The following is an 18,030-nucleotide window of genomic DNA, read 5'->3' on the forward strand; positions in this document are numbered from 1 at the left end:
CATCTCACTGAAACCCCTGGAGATGCCACCACGGTGGTGGCACCTGTGACCACATCCCCAGGAAGTGGCAAAATCCTGGTGGGCACCAGTGGTGACGTTGGTATGGAGGTGACAGCCCAGCCTGGTGTCACCGGTGGCCCTGGGGACACTTTGGGACACCTCAATGAAGTCCATGGAGATGCCACCACGGCTGTCACCTCTGTCCCAGTGACCCCAGGAGGTGACAAAGTCTTGGCAGCGACCAATGGTGACGTGGCCATGGAGGGGACAGAGGATCCGAGCGCCACCAGTGGCCCTGGGGACCTCAATGAAGCCCCTGGAGATGCCACCACCATGGTGACCTCAGTCCCAGTGACCCCAGGAGGGGACAAAGAACCGATGTCACCCCATGGGGACGTTGGTATGGAGGTGACAGCCCAGCCCGGTGTCACCAATGACCCCAGGGACACTTTGGGACACCTCAATGGAACCCCTGGAGATGCCACCACCATGGTGCCACCTGTGGCCACGCCCCCAGGAAGTGACCCCCCACCCATGCCCCCACGTGGTGACGTCACTATGGGCGTGGCAGCCCCGCCCACCGCCCCCAACTGCTCCTGGGACTCTTTGGGGCGTGTCCCCGACGACGCCAAGGACCAATCAGATCCCACCACCCCGCCTGCCCCGATGACGTCACCCCCGCCGAGCTCCGCCCCCTCCAGGGGCGACGCCATCATGGTGGCGCCGGGCGGTGACGTCATGGCCCCGCCCCCCTGCCGAGGCCCCGCCCCCCACGGCGCTTTCCCCGTCACGGCCGCCCCTCCCCCCGGCCTCGCAAGCTCCGCCCCCTTTTCCTCCTGGCCACGCCCCCTCCTCCTCCTCGTGCTGCTGCCCCTCCCCCTCCTGCTGCCCTGAGCGCCCCTCCCCCACCCTATTTATTGGCCCCTCCCCCTCCTCATTTAAATACTCATTTAAATATTCATTGAAATCTTCATTTAAGTATTCATTTAAATGCTCATTTAAATAAAGCGGCTCTGATTGGTCAGCTCCGAGTGGCGTGGTTTGGCCCCTCCCCCTTCTTCCCCATTGCCCCTCCCCCACTCCTCATCCCGCCCCTCCCCCACTCCTCATTTCCCCATTTCCTGCCCCAAAATAAAACCAAAAAAAAAAGAGGAAATTCAGGGTGGGTGGGGGAGGGGAAACCCAAAAAGGGGGCGTGGCTCAGGGTAAGCCCCGCCCACCCCTGGGTTATAAAAGGGCGCCAAAATCGCCCCGGGGGGGAGGGGGAGGAGCCTCAGGATGGGGTGGGGGAGGGGCCTGGTGGTGCTGTGGGGGCTGCTGGGAACAGGTAACCCCGCCCCCACCCTCGGAGACCCCGCCCCCTCCCTCCCCTGGCCCCTCCCCCACCCCTCAAATCATTTCCGGGTGGGGGAGGGGCTTAAAAATTTTGGATTTTGGGGGGGATTTCGGGGGGATCAACACACCTGGCCCCTCCCCCACTCACCTCGTGCCCCTCCCCCACCCTCCCCTACCCCTCCCCCACCCCTCCAATCATTTCCGGGTGGGGGAGGGGCTTAAAAATTTTGGATTTTTCCGCCTTTTTTTGGGGGGGGAATTTCGGGGGGTCTGACCCCTCCCCCACCTCTGACCCCTCCCCCACCTCTGACCCCTCCCCCTTCCCCCCCCCCAGCCGTCCCCGCCCTGCGCTGCCCCCTCTGTGACGTCACCGGCTGCCGCCCCGCCCTCTGCCCCTCCCCCCGCGCCGCTTGCCGCCGCACCACGCTGACGTCACTCCGAGGTACCGGAAGTTGTGTGGGGGCGGTGGGGGAGGGGCGGATCCGAGCTCACCCCTCCCCCAACCCCCGATCTGACCCCGCCCCCTTCCCCCCCTCCCCCACCAATCCCAGACGGGCTCGAGTTCCGGCGGGAGGAGAGCGGCTGTGACGTCACGGGGCCGCCCGATGTCGTCATCACGTTCCGTTCCCGCGGCGAGATCGTGACGCTGCGCGAGGAGCGCTGGGGGGCGGGGCCCGAGGGAGGCCACGCCCCCGAGCCCGCCCCGACCCCGCCCACCAATGGAAGCGGTGAGGGGGGGAGGGGGGGTTGGACCGGTCCAAACCGGTTTGAACTGGTTTGAACTGGTTTGAACTGGTTTGTTCCGGTTTATTCTGGTTATTTCCGGTCCAGGCCCCGCCCCCCTGCTCTGCCCCACCTGTGACGGTTTTTGCCCCGCCCCCCTCCCGGCCCTGCCCTGCCCCCGCCCCCAGGATCGCTGCATTGACGTCATCAGCAGGGGACCCAACGGAGGTGGGGGGCGGGGCTTGGGGAGGGGGAGGGGCTTTGGGAGGGGGAGGGGCTTTGGGCGGAAAATGGTTCTGAGTGGGGGGAGGGGCGCTAAAAGGGGCGTGGCCACGATGGGGGAGGAGTCTTGGTGGGAGTGGCATGGAAAGGGGGCGTGGCCACAATGGGGGGGGTGGGAATCCTATAGGGGGGAGGGGTCTTGAGTGTGGGGGAGGAGCATGGGAAAAGGGGGCGTGGCCAAAAGGGGGAGGGGTCCTGAATGAGAGGGAGTGGCATAAAAAGGGGGCGTGGCCAAAATGGGGGGTGGGAATCCCATTGGGGGGTGGGGCTTTGAATGGGGGAGTGGCGGGCGGAGCATTAAAAGGGGGCGTGGCCACACTGGGGGAGGAGGTTTCAGGCTGGGGGCGGAGTTTTGAGGAAAGGGGGCGTGGCCGATCCCCGTGACCCCCGCGTGACCCCGCAGAGGGGGAGGGGCATCGGCTGCGGGGGTGTGGCCAGGCCGGGCCCTGCCGGGGCCTCCTCGCGTTCGATTCCGGGCGCGGCCGCCGGGGGGCGCTCACGTGCTGCGAGACGGGAGAGTGCGAACCGGGTAAACTGAGGCACAGTGGGGTAAAATGGGGTAAACTGGGAGGGACTGGGAGGGACTGGGATAAACTGGGATATACTGGGGTATATACTGGGGTAAACTGAGGCACACTGGGGTAAACTGGGATAAACTGGGATAAACTGGGGTAAACTGGGAGAGACTGGGAGGGACTGGGAGAGACTGGGATAAACTGGGGCAAACTGGGAGCGGTCACTGGGTTATACTGGGTTGTACTGGGATAAACTGGGATAAACTGGGGTAAACTGGGAGGGACTGGGATGGACTCGTTTATACTGGGTTATACTGGGTTATACTGGCTTAAACTGGGGTAAACTGGGATAAACTGGGGCAAACTGGGGTAAACTGGGAGAGACTGGGATAAACTGGGAGCGGTCACTGGGTTATACTGGGGTAAACTGGGATGGACTGGGTGATACTGGGTTAAACTGGGAGACACTGGGAGGGACTGGTTTGTACTGGTTATACTGGGATAAACTGGGATGGACTGGGAGGGACTGGGTTATACTGGATTATACTGGGATGGACTGGGTTATACTGGTTTATACTGGGGTAAACTGGGGTAAACTGGGCTATACTGGGAGTGGTCACTGAGTTATACTGGGTTAAACTGGGAGACACTGGGAGGGACTGGGTGATACTGGGATATACTGGGATAAACTGGGACAAACTGGGATATACTGGGGTATATACTGGGGTAAACTGGGGCAAACTGGGAGGGACTGGGAGGGACTGGGAGGGACTGGGTGATACTGGGATATACTGGGATATACTGGTTTGTACTGGGTTATACTGGGATAGACTGGGTTATACTGGTTTATACTGGGGTAAACTGGGTTATACTGGGAGCTGTCACTGGGTTATACTGGGATGGACTGGGATAAACTGGGAGCGGTCACTGGGTTATACTGGTTTATACTGGGTTGTACTGGGTTATACTGGGATATACTGGGATAAACTGGGACAAACTGGGTTATACTGGGATGGACTGGGAGGGACTGGGATGGACTGGGATGGACTGGTTTATACTGGAGTAAACTGGGGTAAACTGGGTTATACTGGGAGCTGTCACTGGGTTATACTGGGAAAGACTGGGTTTTACTGGGATATACTGGGTTAAACTGGGAGAGACTGGGAGGGACTGGTTTATACTGGGTTATACTGTGGTAAACTGGGGTAAACTGGGAGGGACTGGGTTATACTGGGATATATTGGGTTATACTGGTTGTTACTGGGAGGGACTGGGGTAAACTGGGTTATACTGGGATGGACTGGGAGCGGTTACTGGGATATACTGGGTAATACTGGGTTATACTGGGTTGGACTGGGTTATACTGGGTTATACTGGGTTAAACTGGGAGAGACTGGGTGATACTGGGATAAACTGGGATCAAACTGGGAGGGGCTGGGAAAGGGTTAAAGGGGGATTTGGGGTTACTGGTTTGTACTGGGAGGGACTGGGAGGGGTTTCAGGGTGGCGGGGGGCACTGGTCCATACTGGTTTATTCTGGTTTATACTGGTCCATACTGGTTTTCACTGGTTTTTACTGGTTTATTCTGGTTTATTCTGGTTTATACTGGTTTATTCTGGTTTATACTGGTTTATTCTGGTTTTTACTGGTTTTTACTGGTCTGTACTGGTTTATACCGGTCTGTACTGATTTTTACTGTTTTTTACTGTTTTTCTCTGCTTTTCCCCGCCGCAGAGCCCGGGCCGCCCTCAGGGCTCAGCTGTTGGGGCTACGACGGCCCCGCCCCCTCCGCAGGCCACGCCCCCTCGGAAGGCCCTGCCCCCCTGCGCTGCGGGTGGGGGAGGGGCCGCTGCTTCACCGCCTGGGGCCGAGGTGGGGGAGGGGCGCTATGGGGGGGGGTCTATGGGGTTTCTATGGGTCTCTATGGGGTCTCTATGGGGCAGGAGGGTCTCTATGGGCTCTCTATGGGGTCTCTATGGGGTCTCTATGGGGCTGGGGGCTCTCTATGGGGTTTCTATGGGGCTGGGGGCTCTCCATGGGGCTGGGGTCTCTCTATGGGCTCTCTATGGGGCTGGGGGCTCTCCATGGGGTTTCTATAGGGCTGGGGGTTCTCTATGGGGTTTCTATGGGGCTGGGGGCTCTCTATGGGCTCTCTATGGGGTCCCTATGGGGCCGGGTGGTCTCTATGGGGCTGGGGGCTCTCTATGGGGCTGGGGGGTCCCTATGGGGGCTCTCCATGGGGTTTCTATAGGGCTGGGGGTTCTCTATGGGGTCTCTATGGGGCCAGGACCCCCAGGACCCCCCCCTCATTTCCCCCCCCCAGGTCCTTTGGGGTCTCTCTGGGGCTGGGGGGTCTCTATGGGGCTGGAGGGTCCCTATGGGCTCTCTATGGGCTCTCTATGGGGCTGGGGGCTCTCTATGGGGTCCCTATGGGGCTGGGGGCTCTCTATGGGGTCCCTATGGGGCTGGGGGGGTCCCTATGGGCTCTCTATGGGGCTGGGGGCTCTCTATGGGCTCTCTATGGGCTCTCTATGGGGCTGGGGGCTCTCTATGGGGCAGGAGGGTCCCTATGGGCTCTCTATGGGGTCTCTATGGGGTCTCTATGGGGCAGAAGGGTCCCTATGGGATCTCTATGGGGTCTCTATGGGGCCGGCTGTTCTCTATGGGGCTGGGAGCTCTCTATGGGCTCTCTATGGGCTCTCTATGGGGCTGGGGGCTCTCTATGGGGTCCCTATGGGGCTGGGGGCTCTCTATGGGGTCCCTATGGGGCTGGGAGCTCTCTATGGGCTCTCTATGGGCTCTCTATGGGGCTGGGGGCTCTCTATGGGGTCCCTATGGGGCTGGGGGCTCTCTATGGGCTCTCTATGGGGCTGGGGGCTCTCCATGGGGTCTCTATGGGGTCCCTATGGGGCTGGGGGCTCTCTATGGGGCTGGGGCTCTCTATGGGGCTGGGGGCTCTCTATGGGGCTGGGGCTCTCTATGGGGCTGGGGGCTCTCTATGGGCTGTCTATGGGGTCTCTATGGGGCAGAGGAGTCTCTATGGGCTCTCTATGGGGTCTCTATGGGGCAGGAGGGTCCCTATGGGCTCTCTATGGGCTCTCTATGGGGTTTCTATGGGGCTGGGGGCTCTCTATGGGGTCCCTATGGGGCTGGGGGCTCTCTATAGGATCTCTATGGGGTCTCTGTGGGGCTGGGGGCTCTCTATGGGGCAGGAGGGTCCCTCTGGGGTCTCTATGGGGTCTCTATGGGCTCTCTATGGGGCTGGGGGCTCTCTATGGGCTCTCTATGGAGTCCCTATGGGGCTGGGGGGGTCCCTATGGGCTCTCTATGGGGTCTCTATGGGGCTGGGGGCTCTCTATGGGCTCTCTATGGGCTCTCTATGGGGCTGGGGGCTCTCTATGGGGTCCCTATGGGCTCTCTATGGGGCCGGGTGGTCTCTATGGGGCTGGGGGCTCTCTATGGGCTCTCTATGGGGTCTCTATGGGGTCTCTATGGGGCTGGGGGCTCTCTATGGGGCAGGAGGGTCCCTATAGGGTCTCTATGGGCTCTCTATGGGGCTGGGGGCTCTCTATGGGCTCTCTATGGGCTCTCTATGGGGTCTCTATGGGGCTGGGGACTCTCTATGGGCTCTCTATGGGGTTTCTATGGGGCTGGGGCTCTCTCTGGGGTCTCTATGGGGCCGGCTGTTCTCTATGGGGCTGGGGGCTCTCTATGGGGCTGGGGGCTCTCTATGGGCTCTCTATGGGGTTTCTATGGGGTTTCTATGGGGCAGGACCCCCCTGATCTCCCCCCATTTCCCCCCCCAGGTCCCGCAGGGTCCCCGTGGCTGCTCCGAGGCTGCGCCAGCCCCGAGTGGTGCCGGGGCCCCGTGGGGCTGGGGGGGCTGTGGGGCCAATCTGTGGGGCTGGGGGGATCTATGGGGCTGGGGGAATCTATGGGGCTGGGGGACGCTATGGGGCGGGGGGACCCGATGGGGGAATCTATGGGGGATTCTATGGGGAAATCTATGGGGCTGGGGGGGCTGTGGGGCCAATCTATGGGGCTGGGGGGGAATATGGGGGAATCTATGGGCGAATCTATGGGGGAATCTATGGGGCTGGGGGGGGCTGGGGGGGAATCTATGGGGGAATCTATGGGGGAATCTATGGGGCTGGGGGATTCTATGGGCGAATCTATGGGGCTGGGGGATTCTATGGGGGAATCTATGGGGCTGGGGAGGCTCTGGGGGGGCTCTATGGGGCAGGAGGATCCTATAGGGGAATCTATGGGGCACAAGGGCTCTATAGGGAATTCTATGGGTCAGGGAGGTTCTATGGGGCGGCAGGGCGGATCTATGGGGCAGGCAGACCCTATAGGGGATTCTATGGGTCAGGGCGGATCTATGGGGCAGGCAGACCCCATAGGGGGCTCTATGGGGCAGGCAGACCCCACCGGGGGCTCTATGGGTCCCGCTATGGGGCTGCGCTGCTGCCGCGCCCATTTCTGCAACGCCCTCCCCGGTGACCCCGCCCCCGCCCCGCCCAGCTCCGCCCCTCCCCCCCTCGGGCCCCTCCCCCTGCTCTTCCTCCCCCTCCCCCTCCTCCTCCTCCCCCTCCCCCTCCCCATCGCTGCCCCACAGCTTTAGGGTGGGGCCGGCCCCGCCCCACTGCGGGATTGGGGTGGGGCAGGAAGGGGTTAAAAACCCGCGGGGGTGGGGGGAGGGGGCTGGGGGGGTTGTGGGGTTTCTGTGGGGCAGAGCTGGGGGGCTTCTATGGGGTTTCTATGGGGTTTCTATGGGGCAGAGCTGGGGGGCTTCTATGGGGTTTCTATGGGGTTTCTATGGGGCAGAGCTGCGGGGTTGCTATGGGGTTTCTATGGGGTTTCTGTGGGGCAGAGCTGGGGGGTTTCTATGGGGTTTCTATGGGGTTTCTATGGGGCAGAGCTGTAGGACCCAGCTATAGGGCAGAACTATGGAGTTTTAATGGGGGTTTCTATGGGGTTTCTATGGGGCAGAGCTGGGGGGTTTCTATGGGGTTTCTATGGGGTCTCTATGGGGCAGAGCTGGGGGGCTTCTCTGGGGTTTCTATGGGGCTTCTATGGGGTTTCTGTGGGGCAGAGCTGTGGGGTTATGGAGTTTCTATGGGGCAGAGCTTCGGAGTTTTCAATGGGATTTTTCTATGGGGTTTCTATGGGGCAGAGACCATTTAGGATCCTGCTATGGGGCAGAGCCATGAGGTTTCCTATGGGGTTTTCCATGGGGCAGAGCTGTGGGGATTTCTATGGGGCAGAGACCATCTAGGACCTCGCTATAGGGCAGCTCTATGGGGTTTTTTTATGGGGTTTTCTATGGGGCAGAACTTTGGGACCCTGCTATGGGGCTTTCTATGGGGTTTCTATGGGGTTTTCTATGGGTTTTTCTAGGGGGTTTTCTATGGGGCAGAGCTTTGGGACCCTGCTATGGGGCAGAGCTGTGGGGTTTCTATGGGGTTTTCTATGGGGCCAAGCTCTGGGATTTTCTGTAGGGTTTTTTCTGGGGTTTTCTATGGGGCAGAGTTATGGGGTTTTCTATGGGGCCGAGCTCTGGGACTCTGCTATGGGGCAGAGCTGTGGGGTTTCTATGGGGTTTTCTATGGGGCCGAGCTCTGGGATTTTCTATGGGGATTTCTATGGGGCCGAACTTTGGGACCCTGCTGTAGGGCAGAGCTATGGGGCAGAGCTATGGGGTTTTCTGTGGGGCAGAGCTATGGGGTTTTCTGTGGTGTTTTCTATGGGGTTTCTCTGGGATTTGCTATGGAATTTCTATGCTATGGGGCAGAGCTATGGGGTTTTCTATGGGGCAGAGCTCTGAGATTTTCTGTGGGGTTTTCTATGGGGTTTCTCTGGGATTTCTCTGCGGTTTCCTATGCTATGGGGAAGAGCTATGGGGTTTTCTATGGGGCAGAGCTATGGGGTTTTCTATGGGGTTTCTCTGGGATTTCCTATGGGATTTTCTATGGGGTTTTTCCTATGCTATGGGGCAGAGCTATGGGGTTTTCTATGGGGCAGAGCTCTGGGGTTTTCTGTGGGGTTTTCTATGGGGTTTCTCTGGGATTTGCTATGGAATTTCTATGCTATGGGGCAGAACTTTGGGGTTTTCTATGGGGCAGAGCTCTGAGATTTTCTGTGGGGTTTTCTATGGGGTTTCTCTGGGATTTGCTATGGAATTTCTATGCTATGGGGCAGAACCATGGGGTTTTCTATGGGGCCGAGCTCTGAGATTTCCTATGGGATTTTCTATGGGGTTTTTCCTATGCTATGGGGCAGAGCTATGGGGTTTTCTATGGGGCAGAGCTATGGGGTTTTCTGTGGTGTTTTCTATGGGGTTTCTCTGGGATTTCTATGCTATGGGGCAGAACTATGGGGTTTTCTATGGGGCAGAGCTCTGAGATTTTCTGTGGGGTTTTCTATAGGGTTTCTCTGGGATTTCCTATGGGATTTTCTATGGGGTTTTTTCTATGCTATGGGGCAGAGCTATGGGGTTTTCTATGGGGCAGAGCTATGGGGTTTCCTATGGGCCTTCCTCCATTCCCCGCACCCTTCGTGGGGCGCTGGGGCCTCGCTATGGGGCGGGGAGCCCCGAGGGGACCCCGCCCCGCCCCACCCGGCCCCACCCCGGCCCCGTTGCCATAAATGGGGGCGGTTCTGCCCCACGGGCCGGGGCCGGGCCGGGATGTGGGGCCGGGCCATGGGGGGGGCGCGGCCGCTGCTGCTGCTGCTGCTGCTGCTGCTGCTGCCAGGTATGGGGGGCACTTGGGGGGCACTTGGGGGGCACTTGGGGGGCACGGGGGGTTTGGGGCATTTTTGGGGGGATTTGGGGGGATTTTGGGGGGCATTTGAGAGGTGGGGAGGGGTGAGAACCTGTGGGGCAGGAGTTGTTTGGGGTCGGATCTATGGGGCAGGGGCAGTGTCAGGGCTGAGCTCTGTGGGGCCGGGGGGATTTAGGGGTCAGATCTGTGGGGCAGGGGGGATTTAGGGGTCAGATCTGTGGGGCAGGGCGTGTTTGGGGCAGGAAAGGGAAGTTTGTTGGATCTATGGGGCAGGGACAGGGGGGGTGTCAGGATCTGTGGGGCGGGGGGGATTTAGGGGTCAGATCTGTGGGGCGGGGGGGGTGTCAGGATCAGATCTGTGGGGCAGGGGGGATTTAGGGGTCAGATCTGTGGGGCAGGGGGGATTCAGGGGTCAGATCTGTGGGGCAGGAGGGGTGTCAGGGTCAGATCTGTGGGGCAGGAGGGGTGTCGGGATCAAATCTGTGGGGCAGGGGGGATTTAGGGCTGAGCTCTGTGGGGCGGGGGGGATTTAGGGGTCAGATCTGTGGGGCAGGAGGGGTGTCAGGATCAGATCTGTGGGGCAGGAGGGGTGTCAGGATCAGATCTGTGGGGCAGGGGGGATTCAGGATCAGATCTGTGGGGCAGGGGGGATTTAGGGGCCGGATCTGTGGGGCAGGGGCAGTGTCAGGGCTGAGCTCTGTGGGGCAGGGGGGATTTAGGGGTCAGATCTGTGGGGCAGGGGGGATTTAGGGGTCAGATCTGTGGGGCAGGAGGGGTGTCAGGATCAGATCTGTGGGGCAGGGGGGATTCAGGATCAGATCTGTGGGGCAGGGGGGATTTAGGGGCCGGATCTGTGGGGCAGGGGCAGTGTCAGGGCTGAGCTCTGTGGGGCAGGGGGGATTTAGGGGTCAGATCTGTGGGGCAGGGGGGATTTAGGGGTCAGATCTGTGGGGCAGGGGGGATTCAGGATCAGATCTGTGGGGCAGGGGGGGGTGTCAGGATCAGATCTGTGGGGCAGGGGGGATTTAGGGGTCAGATCTGTGGGGCAGGGGGGGTGTCAGGATCAGATCTGTGGGGCAGGGGGGATTTAGGGGTCAGATCTGTGGGGCAGGGGGTGTTTGGGGTCAGATCTGTGGGGCAGGGGGTGTTTGGGGCAGGAAAGGGGAGTTTGTTGGATCTATGGGGCAGGGGCAGGGGGGGTGTCAGGATCTGTGGGGCAGAAAAGGGGTGGTTGGGGTCGGATCTATGGGGCGGGGGCGTTGTCAGGGTCAGATCTGTGGGGCAGGAGGGATTCAGGGGTCAGATCTGTGGGGCCGGGGGGTGTCAGGATCAGATCTGTGGGGCAGGGGGGATTCAGGGGTCAGATCTATGGGGCAGGGGGGATTTAGGGGTCAGATCTGTGGGGCAGGGGGGTGTCAGGATCAGATCTGTGGGGCAGGGGCAGGGGGGGTGTCAGGATCTGTGGGGCGGGGGGGGTGTCAGGGTCAGATCTGTGGGGCAGGGGGTGTTTGGGGTCGGATCTGTGGGGCAGGAGGGGTGTCAGGATCAGATCTGTGGGGCAGGAATTGTTTGGGGTCAGATCTGTGGGGCAGGGGGGATTCAGGGGTCAGATCTGTGGGGCAGGAGGGGTGTTTGGGGCAGAAAAGGGGAGTTTGTTGGATCTATGGGGCAGGGGCAGGGGGGGTGTCAGGATCTGTGGGGCAGGAGGAGTTCAAGGCTGAGATGTGTGGGGCAGGGGGATGTGGGGCAGGGACAGGGGGGGTGCCAGGGGTCTGTGGGGCAGAAAAGGGGTGGTTGGGGTCGGATCTATGGGGCAGGGGGGTTGTCAGGGTCAGATCTATGGGTCAGAGGGTGTTTTCTATGGGGCGGGGTGTGTCTCTATGGGTCAGGGGCGGTTTCTATGGGGCAGGAGGTGTCTCTATGGGGCAGGCTGTGTCTCTATGGGTCAGGGGCGGTTTCTATGGGGCAGGCTGTGTCTCTATGGGGCAGGGGGTTATTTCTATGGGTCAGGGGCTGTTTCTATGGGGCAGGAGGTGTTTCTATGGGGCAGGCTGTGTCTCTATGGAGCAGGCTGTGTCTCTATGGGGCAGGCTGTGTCTCTATGGGGCAGAGTGTGTTTCTATGGGTCAGGGCCGGTTTCTATGGGGCAGGCTGTGTCTCTATGGGGCACAGTGTGTCTCTATGGGTCAGGGGCAGTTTCTATGGGGCAGGCTGTGTCTCTATGGGTCAGGGGCGGTTTCTATGGGATAGGGGGTTATTTCTATGGGTCAGGCTGTGTTTCTATGGGGCAGGCTGTGTTTCCATGGGTCAGGGGTGGTTTCTATGGGTCAGGGCCGGTTTCTATGAGGCAGGAGGTGTCTCTATGGGTCAGGCTGTGTCTCTATGGGGCAGGCTGTGTTTCTATGGGGCAGGCTGTGTTTCTATGGGTCAGGCTGTGTCTCTATGGGTCAGGGGCAGTTTCTATGGGTCAGGCTGTGTCTCTATGGGGCAGGCTGTGTTTCTATGGGTCAGGGGCGGTTTCTATGGGGCAGGCTGTGTCTCTATGGGTCAGGGCCGGTTTCTATGGGGCAGGCTGTGTTTCCATGGGGCAGGGGTGGTTTCTATGGGTCAGGGTGTGTCTCTATGGGTCAGGCTGTGTCTCTATGGGTCAGGCTGTGTCTCTATGGGGCAGGCTGTGTCTCTATGGGGCAGAGTGTGTCTCTATGGGGCAGGCTGTGTTTCTATGGGTCAGGGGCGGTTTCTATGGGTCAGGGGCGGTTTCTATGGGTCAGGGGCGGTTTCTATGGGTCAGGCTGTGTCTCTATGGGGCAGGGGGTTATTTCTATGGGGCAGGCTGTGTCTCTATGAGGCAGGCTGTGTCTCTATGGGGCAGGGGGTTATTTCTATGGGGCAGGCTGTGTCTCTATGAGGCAGGCTGTGTCTCTATGGGGCAGGGGTTATTTCTATGGGGCAGAGTGTGTTTCTATGGGGCAGGGGCGTATTCTATGGGGCAGGGGCGTATTCTATGGGGCAGGGGCGTGTTCTATGGGTCCGGGTGTTCAGGGCGTGCCGTGGGTCGGGGCCCACAGGCCGGGGCACGTCCGGGCCCGCGGGGAGGGCGCGGCCACGTTTGGGGCATTCGGGGCCGGTGACGTGTGGGGAGATGTGGGGCGGGGTGGGAATGTGGGGGGCGGGGCCGGAGGGTGTGGGGAGATGTGGGGCGGGGTGGGAATGTGGGGGGTGGGAATGTGTGGGGTGGGGAGATGTGGGGCGGGGTGGGAATGTGTGGGGTGGGGCCGGAGGGTGTGGGGAGATGTGGGGCGGGGTGGGAATGTGGGGGGTGGAAGGAAATGTGTGGGGTGGGAATGTGTGAGGATCTATGGGGTGGAAATGTGTGGGGTGGGGATGTGTGGGGTGGGGATCTATGGGGTGGGAATGTGTGGGGTGGGATGTGTGGGGTGGGGATGTGTGGGGTGGGGATGTGTGGGGTGGGAATGTGTGAGGTGGGGATGTGTGGGGTGGGAATGTGTGGGGTGGGAATGTGTGAGGTGGGGATGTGTGGGGTGGGGAATGTGTGGGGTGGGAAATGTGTGAGGATCTATGGGGTGGGAATGTCTGGGGTGGGAATGTGGGGTGGGAATGTGTGGGGTGGGAATGTGTGGGGTGGGAATGTGGGGTGGGAATGTGTGGGGTGGGAATGTGGGGGCACTTTAGGGGCAGATTGTGGGGTCAGGGATCTGTGGGGTGGGATGTGTGGGGCAGTGATCTATGGGGCAGTTTAGGAGAAGTTTAGGGGGTCAATGATGTGTGGGGCACTGATCTATGGGGCAGTTTGTGGGGTCAGGGCTCTATGGGGCAGGGGTCTATGGGGCACTGATCTATGGGGCAGGGGTCTATGGGGCACTGATCTATGGGGCAGGGGTCTATGGGGCTATTTCTGGGGTCACTGATCTGTGGGTCCCTGATCTATGGGGTGGGATGTGTGGGGCACTGATCTATGGGGCAGGGATCAGTGGGGGCACTTTAGGGGCAGTTTATGGGGTCAGGGATCTGTGGGGCAGGGATCTATGGGGTGGGATGTATAGGGCAGTGATCTATGGGGCAGTTTAGGGGCAGTTTATGGGGTCAGGGATCTGTGGGGCAGGGATCTATGGGGTGGATCTATGGGGTGGGATGTGTGGGACATTGGTCTATGGGCAGTTTATGGGGTCCCTGATCTATGGGTCACTGATCTATGGGTCACTGATCTGTGGGTCCCTGATCTATGGGTCCCTGATCTATGGGTCGATCTATGGGTCCCTGATCTGTGGGTCCCTGATCTATGGGTTGATCTATGGGTCACTGATGATCTGTGGGTCACTGATCCGTGGGTCACTGATCTATGGGGCAGGGATGATCTATGGGTCACTGATGATCTGTGGGTCCCTGATCTATGGGGCAGTTTATGGGGTCAGGGCTCTATGGGGCAGGATCTATGGGTCACTGATCTATGGGTCCCTGATGATCTATGGGTCACTGATCTGTGGGTCCCTGATCTATGGGTCGATCTGTGGGTCACTGATCTATGGGTTGATCTATGGGTCCCTGATGATCTATGGGTCACTGATCTATGGGTCCCTGATGATCTATGGGTCAATCTGTGGGTCGATCTATGGGTCACTGATCTATGGGTCGATCCATGGGTCCCTGATCTATGGGTCACTGATCTATAGGGCAGGATCTATGGGGCAGGGATGATCTATGGGGCAGGGATGATCTATGGGTCAATCTGTGGGTCCCTGATCTATGGGTCCCTGATCTATGGGTCACTGATCTATGGGTCACTGATCTATGGGTCCCTGATGATCTGTGGGTCGATGTGTGGGTCACTGATGATCTATGGGTCACTGATGATCTATGGGTCAATCTATGGGTCACTGATCTATGGGTCACTGATCTATGGGGTGGATCTGTGGGTCCCTGATCTGTGGGTCACTGATCTGTGGGTCCCTGATTTATGGGTCAGGATCTATGGGTCCCTGATCTGTGGGTCACTGATCTATAGGTCAGGATCTATGGGGCAGGGATGATCTATGGGTCCCTGATCTGTGGGTCACTGATCTGTGGGTGACTGGTCTATAGGGCAGGATCTATGGGGCAGGGATGATCTATGGGTCAATCTATGGGTCCCTGATCTATGGGTCCATCTATGGGTCCCTGATCTATGGGTCCCTGATGATCTATGGGTCGATGTGTGGGTCAGGATCTATGGGGCAGGGATGATCTATGGGTCCCTGATCTATGGGTCCCTGATCTATGGGTCCCTGATGATCTATGGGTCAATCTATGGGTCGATGTGTGGGTCCCTGATCTATGGGTCGCTGTGTGGGTCAGGCTCGTGGTCCCTGCGCTGCCTCCGTTGCCATGGCGACGCTGACGCCGACCATGATGGCGGCTCCTGCGGTGACGTCACCGCCGTTTCCTGTCCCGACAGCGACGTCTGCGGGGAGGCCCTGGCGGCCGTGACCTGGAGTGAGTGATGGAAAATCGATAAAAATCGATAAAAATCAATAAAAATCAATAAAAATCGATAAAAACCAGTATTGACCAGTATAGACCAGTATGGACCAGTATAAACCATTATAAACCAGAATAAACCCATAAAAATCAATAAAAATCGATAAAAATCAATAAAAATCAATAAAAATCGATAAAAACCAGGATAGACCAGTATAAACCAGTATAGACCAGTATGGACCAGTATGGACCAGTATAGACCAGTATAAACTGCTATAAACCAGTATAGACCAGTATAGACCAGTATAAACTGCTATAAACAGTATAGACCAGTATAGACCAGAATAAACCATAAAAATCAATAAAAATCAATAAAAACCAGTGTATAGACCAGTATAAACCAGTATAAACCAGTATGGACCAGAATAAACCAGAATAAACCAGTATAACCCAGTATAAACCCATAAAAATCAATAAAAATCAATAAAAACCAGTATAGACCAGTATAGACCAGTATAAACCAGTATAAACCAGTATAAACCAGAATAAACCCATAAAAATCAATAAAAATCATAAAAACCAGTGTAGACCAGTATAAACCAGAATAAACCAGTATAAACCAGTATGGACCAGTATAAACCAGTATAGACCAGAATAAAGCAGAATAAATCAGAATAAACCAGTATAAACCAGTATAAACCAGTATAGACCAGTATGGACCAGTATGGACCATTAAAAACCAGTATAAACCAGTACAAACCAATATAAACCAGTATAAACCCATAAAAATCAATAAAAATTCATATAAAAACCAGTATGGATCAGTATAAACCAGGATAAACCAGTATGGACCAGTATGGACCAGTATAAACCAGTATGGAGCAGTATAGACCAGTATAGACCAGTATGGACCAGAATAAACCCATAAAAATCAATAAAAATCAATAAAAATCAATAAAAACCAGTATGGACCAGTATAGACCAGTATATATAAACCAGTATAAACCAGTATGGACCAGAATAAACCAGTATAAACCAGTATAAACCCATAAAAATCAATAAAAATCAATAAAAACCAGTATAGACCAGTATAAACCAGTATAGACCAGAATAAACCCATAAAAATCAATAAAAATCAATAAAAACCAGTACGGACCAGTATAGATCAGTATAAACCAGTATTAGACCAGTATGGACCAATATAAACCAGTATAAACCAGAATAAACCATAAAAATCAATAAAAATCAATAAAACCAGTATAAACCAGTATGGACCAGTATGGACCAGTATAAACCAGTATAGACCAGTATGGACCAGTATAAACCAGTATAGACCCATAAAAATCAATAAAAATCAATAAAAGTCAATAAAAACCAATATAAACCAATATAAACCAGTACAAACCAGTACAAACCAGTACAACCCAGTAACCCCACCCCCCTTTACCCCTTCCCCAGCCCCTCCCCCTGCCCCCACTGACCCCTCCCCGTGCCCTCTGACCCCGCAGGTCACGGTCAGCTGACCCTGGGCTGGCGTGGGTGTGGCCGGGGTCAGCCGGGGTCACTGGCCCGGGCGCTGACCCTGCCCGGCCTGGTGGCCTTCGAGCGGCGCCGTAACTGCCGGGGGCAGATGTGCAACGGAGAACTGCCCCTGGGGGCAAAACAACTGCCCCCAGGAGGGGCAAAACCCGGAACAGGAACTGCCCCCGACAGGTACGGGGCACTGGGGGGCACTGGGGTATACTGGGTTATACTGGGAGGGGCTGCTGGGGGGAGGCGTGCAATGGGGAACTGCCCCTGGGGGCAAAACAACTGCCCAGGAGGGGCAAAACACGGAACCGGAACTGCCCCCGACAGGTACGGGGCACTGGGTATACTGGGATGGACTGGGTTATACTGGGAGGGGCTGCTGGGAGGAGGTGTGCAACGGAGAACTGCCCCTGGGGGCAAAACAACTGCCCCAGGAGGGGCAAAACGCGGAACAGGAACTGCCCCCGGGGCAACAGGAACTGCCCCCGACAGGTACGGGGCACTGGGATAAACTGGGATATACTGGGAGGGGCTGCTGGAGGGAGGTGTGCAATGGAGAACTGCCCTGGGGGCAAAACAACTGCCCCAGGAGGGGCAAAACCCGGAACAGGAACTGCCCCCGACAGGTACGGGGCACTGGGATAAACTGGGATATACTGGGTTATACTGGGAGGGGCTGCCGGGGGAGGCGTGCAATGGAGAACTGCCCCTGGGGGCAAAACAACTGCCCCAGGAGGGGCAAAACCCGGAACAGGAACTGCCCCCAACAGGTACGGGGCACTGGGATATACTGGGATAAACTGGGATGGGCTGGGAGGGCTGCTGGGGGGAGATGTGTAATGGAGAACTGCCCCTGGGGGCAAAACAACTGCCCCAGGAGGGGCAAAACCCGGAACAGGAACTGCCCCCGGGGCAACAGGAAGTGCCCCCAACAGGTACGGGGCACTGGGTTATACTGGGTTATACTGGGTTATACTGGGAGGGGCTGCTGGGGGGAGGCGTGACACGGGGAACTGCCCCTGGGGGCAAAACAACTGCCCCAGGAGGGGCAACAGGAACTGCCCCCAACAGGTACGGGGCACTGGGGTATACTGGGTTATACTGGGTTATACTGGGTTATACTGGGAGGGGCTGCCGGGGGGAGGCGTGCAATGGAGAACTGCCCCTGGGGGCAAAACAACTGCCCCAGGAGGGGCAAAACACGGAACAGAAACTGCCCCCGCCAGGTACGGGGCACTGGGGGGCACTGGGATGGACTGGGTTATACTGGGAGGAACTGCCGGGGGGAGGCGTGCAATGGAAAACTGCCCCTGGGGGCAAAACAACTGCCCCAGGAGGGCAAAACACGGAACAGAAACTGCCCCCAACAGGTACGGGGCACTGG

General features: G+C 57.8%; 1 protein-coding gene across 1 annotated transcript; it reads left to right on the forward strand.

Annotated features, from left to right (window-relative positions):
* Positions 1-1,219: 1,219 nt before the first annotated feature.
* On the forward strand, positions 1,220-17,138 carry LOC141727348 (urokinase plasminogen activator surface receptor-like; the record flags this gene model as incomplete). The annotated part of the gene is made up of 9 exons (XM_074533832.1): positions 1,220-1,327; positions 1,670-1,777; positions 1,887-2,063; positions 2,167-2,286; positions 2,744-2,869; positions 4,591-4,728; positions 14,994-15,131; positions 16,625-16,973; positions 17,081-17,138. Coding segments are annotated over exons 1-9 (1,263 nt in total), but the record flags the coding sequence as incomplete, so codon positions are not given.
* Between the last annotated feature and the right edge of the window lie 892 nt (positions 17,139-18,030).

The sequence above is a fragment of the Zonotrichia albicollis genome, unplaced genomic scaffold, assembly GCF_047830755.1.
Source record: "Zonotrichia albicollis isolate bZonAlb1 unplaced genomic scaffold, bZonAlb1.hap1 Scaffold_115, whole genome shotgun sequence".
NCBI lineage: Eukaryota > Metazoa > Chordata > Aves > Passeriformes > Passerellidae > Zonotrichia > Zonotrichia albicollis.